Here is a 2,305-nt window from a genome sequence, read left to right on the forward strand (position 1 = left end):
GGGATTTGATGGATGGATTCGATGACCGCTACGTGCGCAGGAACGAAGACGAAAAAGAGGGCTTGCTGCACATTCTGACCTGGGTGAAAGAAAACAGAGGGCTTCTAGGAGGCGGAAGCAGCAGCCGTAGGTGGGGATAGCGACGGGGTGCATGGATCTATTAAAACACAGCAAAACCAGGCCAAAAAGGGATGTTTATGGCTGTGCGCGTAGGGCCTAAAAAGTTGGATCATTGTTTCTTACTCTGTGCTTTGAAAGCTAAGTTGCTAAGATGACCTACGAGCGCACCGGTGACTTTAGCATTAAATGTATAGATTGATTCCGCTTCCTTTATGCTAGAACTTCATTCATTGTTCTGAAAGTAGGAATTATGTGTCTTTAAGTGGTTAGGATCGGGTGGAGGTTTGCGATGAAGTGTTGGAGAGTTAAGTTAGCATTTTAACGGCTGTGAGGGAAGTGCAAGAAGCCGTTAGAAGAGTTAATTTGGTGTCTGACCAATTGGGATGAGATTACCTCAGGGTTTGACGAGGGAACACTAGATCTACTTCTTATTCTGTCCCCAAAGCAGCCACTCACGGACTCTTCTTGTCCTCAGGCCGGTGGACCGGGACTTTGTCACGTGGCGGGGTCATCTCACTAAAATCCTCTGCACGCCCTACGAGAGCCAAGAGGACTGGCTGCTGGCCGTCACGCTGTTTAAAGGAACTCTGTACATAAGCGAGAGGGAGACGGAATCTGCCCGTAAAAAGAGGCAAGAGAGGACGTCTCAACAGGGCAAGCTCATGTACTCGGGATACAAGTTCGAGAGCTACATGTGTGCTGGTTTGTAGCTTTTTGGATGCGCATGCGACTTCCCTATAAATAATAATTAGAATGGCCTACTTAGAATAGATGAGGACCACCTAGGATTGTTCTCCTTAAACAGAGACAGCTGAGCACGCCTGTAAACATATTAAACATACGTGTTCCTCTGATTGCTTTCCTGAAGTACGGCCGTGTATCTAAAAATATACTCTTTCACCCTGTAACACATTGAGGTTTTTATCCTGTCCGGTTTCTTCTCTCTCTCGTTTCTCATCATACTTGCTGTTCCTTTCACCTCATCCGGTGTTTTTGATCTCCAAAGCTCCGCTCTCGCCTCTCAGATTCTCCGGACGGCTGCCCGTCTTCCTCCGGCGTGATTAACACGAACGAGGCGTTTTGCAGCGTCCTGTTGGCGCGGTTGTCCTCGCACTCCATCCTTTTATCCGGGGAGGTGGACTGCTGCGACCCGTCGGCCTCCAGTCCCAAACCCCCGTCCTGTTACGTGGAACTGAAAAGCAGCGCCCAGATCCGGAACCCCCACCAGCAGCGCAGCTTCAACAGGTATAGAGATCTGCTTCCAAACTCCGTACCGTGAGAGGAGAAAAGGGCACCAGCCGTCCAACCAGTATCATACGTCTAAGGATTTGGCCCCCACAAGGCTTTTTCTCTACCTTCTCGTACATCTTTTTTTTTTTTTTAATTTGCGTTCAATCGGGGGTCTCTGTCTCCTCTCAATCAGGTATAAGCTCCTCAAATGGTGGTGTCAGTCATTTCTTCTTGGGATTCCGATCATCGCAGCTGGCTTCCGCAGCCCGGAGGGAAGAGTCGTGTCCTTACAGAATTACAGAACGTCCGAAATCCCGCATTTAATCCGGGTAAGAGACCGGACCCCAGGGGGGGGGTTGGGGGAGTCCGCGGAATCGGTAAAGACGTTGTCTTCTTGTGTTCAGGCGGATAAACATAGCTGGGACCCAGCCGTCTGCATGAACTTCTGCGAGGCCTTCTTGTCTTTCATCAAAAAAATAGTGACGGCAGATGACCCTCGGTGAGAAAATCGCATTAATCCAACTTTCCCTCCCCGTATAAACGCTGCCCCCCTTTTTATTGCCGATGAACCCCTCATCAGAACACTACTAACCCCTCTCGCACTTTGTTTCTGTTCAGGGTGGTTTATCTCTTCTCCTGCGAGCCGGGCTCTGACATCACGTACTCTGTCCACACGGACCCCGCTTACGCCGTTCTGCCACCGTGGTACGTAGAAGCCTTGAGCTGCTGAGCACCGGAGCGAACTCTGCACCGGCATCGTCACCGGCCTCGCCAAGAGTCCTGAGCGATTAACATCGCGGAGCGAGAACATTAAACGTTACGGCACGAGAAGCCCATGAGGGTGGGAAAATATATAGATTTTTTAACATAATGCTGAAAATGTCTTCCTTTTGTTTTTTTTCGCGTGTTTTTGATGAGTGGTCACGCGTGTCCTTCCTAATTTAATCCTCTAACC

General features: G+C 49.6%; 1 protein-coding gene across 1 annotated transcript; it reads left to right on the forward strand.

Annotated features, from left to right (window-relative positions):
- Positions 1-5: 5 nt before the first annotated feature.
- Positions 6-2,080, forward strand: LOC149271880 (decapping and exoribonuclease protein-like; the record flags this gene model as incomplete). The annotated part of the gene is made up of 6 exons (XM_089507040.1): positions 6-130; positions 596-822; positions 1,146-1,365; positions 1,544-1,679; positions 1,755-1,849; positions 1,969-2,080. Coding segments are annotated over 6 exons (915 nt in total), but the record flags the coding sequence as incomplete, so codon positions are not given.
- Positions 2,081-2,305: the final 225 nt, after the last annotated feature.

This window comes from Sceloporus occidentalis, unplaced genomic scaffold (genome assembly GCF_023333645.1).
Source record: "Sceloporus occidentalis isolate IW3139 unplaced genomic scaffold, rSceOcc1.0.p SCAF_453, whole genome shotgun sequence".
NCBI classification, from domain to species: Eukaryota; Metazoa; Chordata; class Lepidosauria; order Squamata; family Phrynosomatidae; genus Sceloporus; species Sceloporus occidentalis.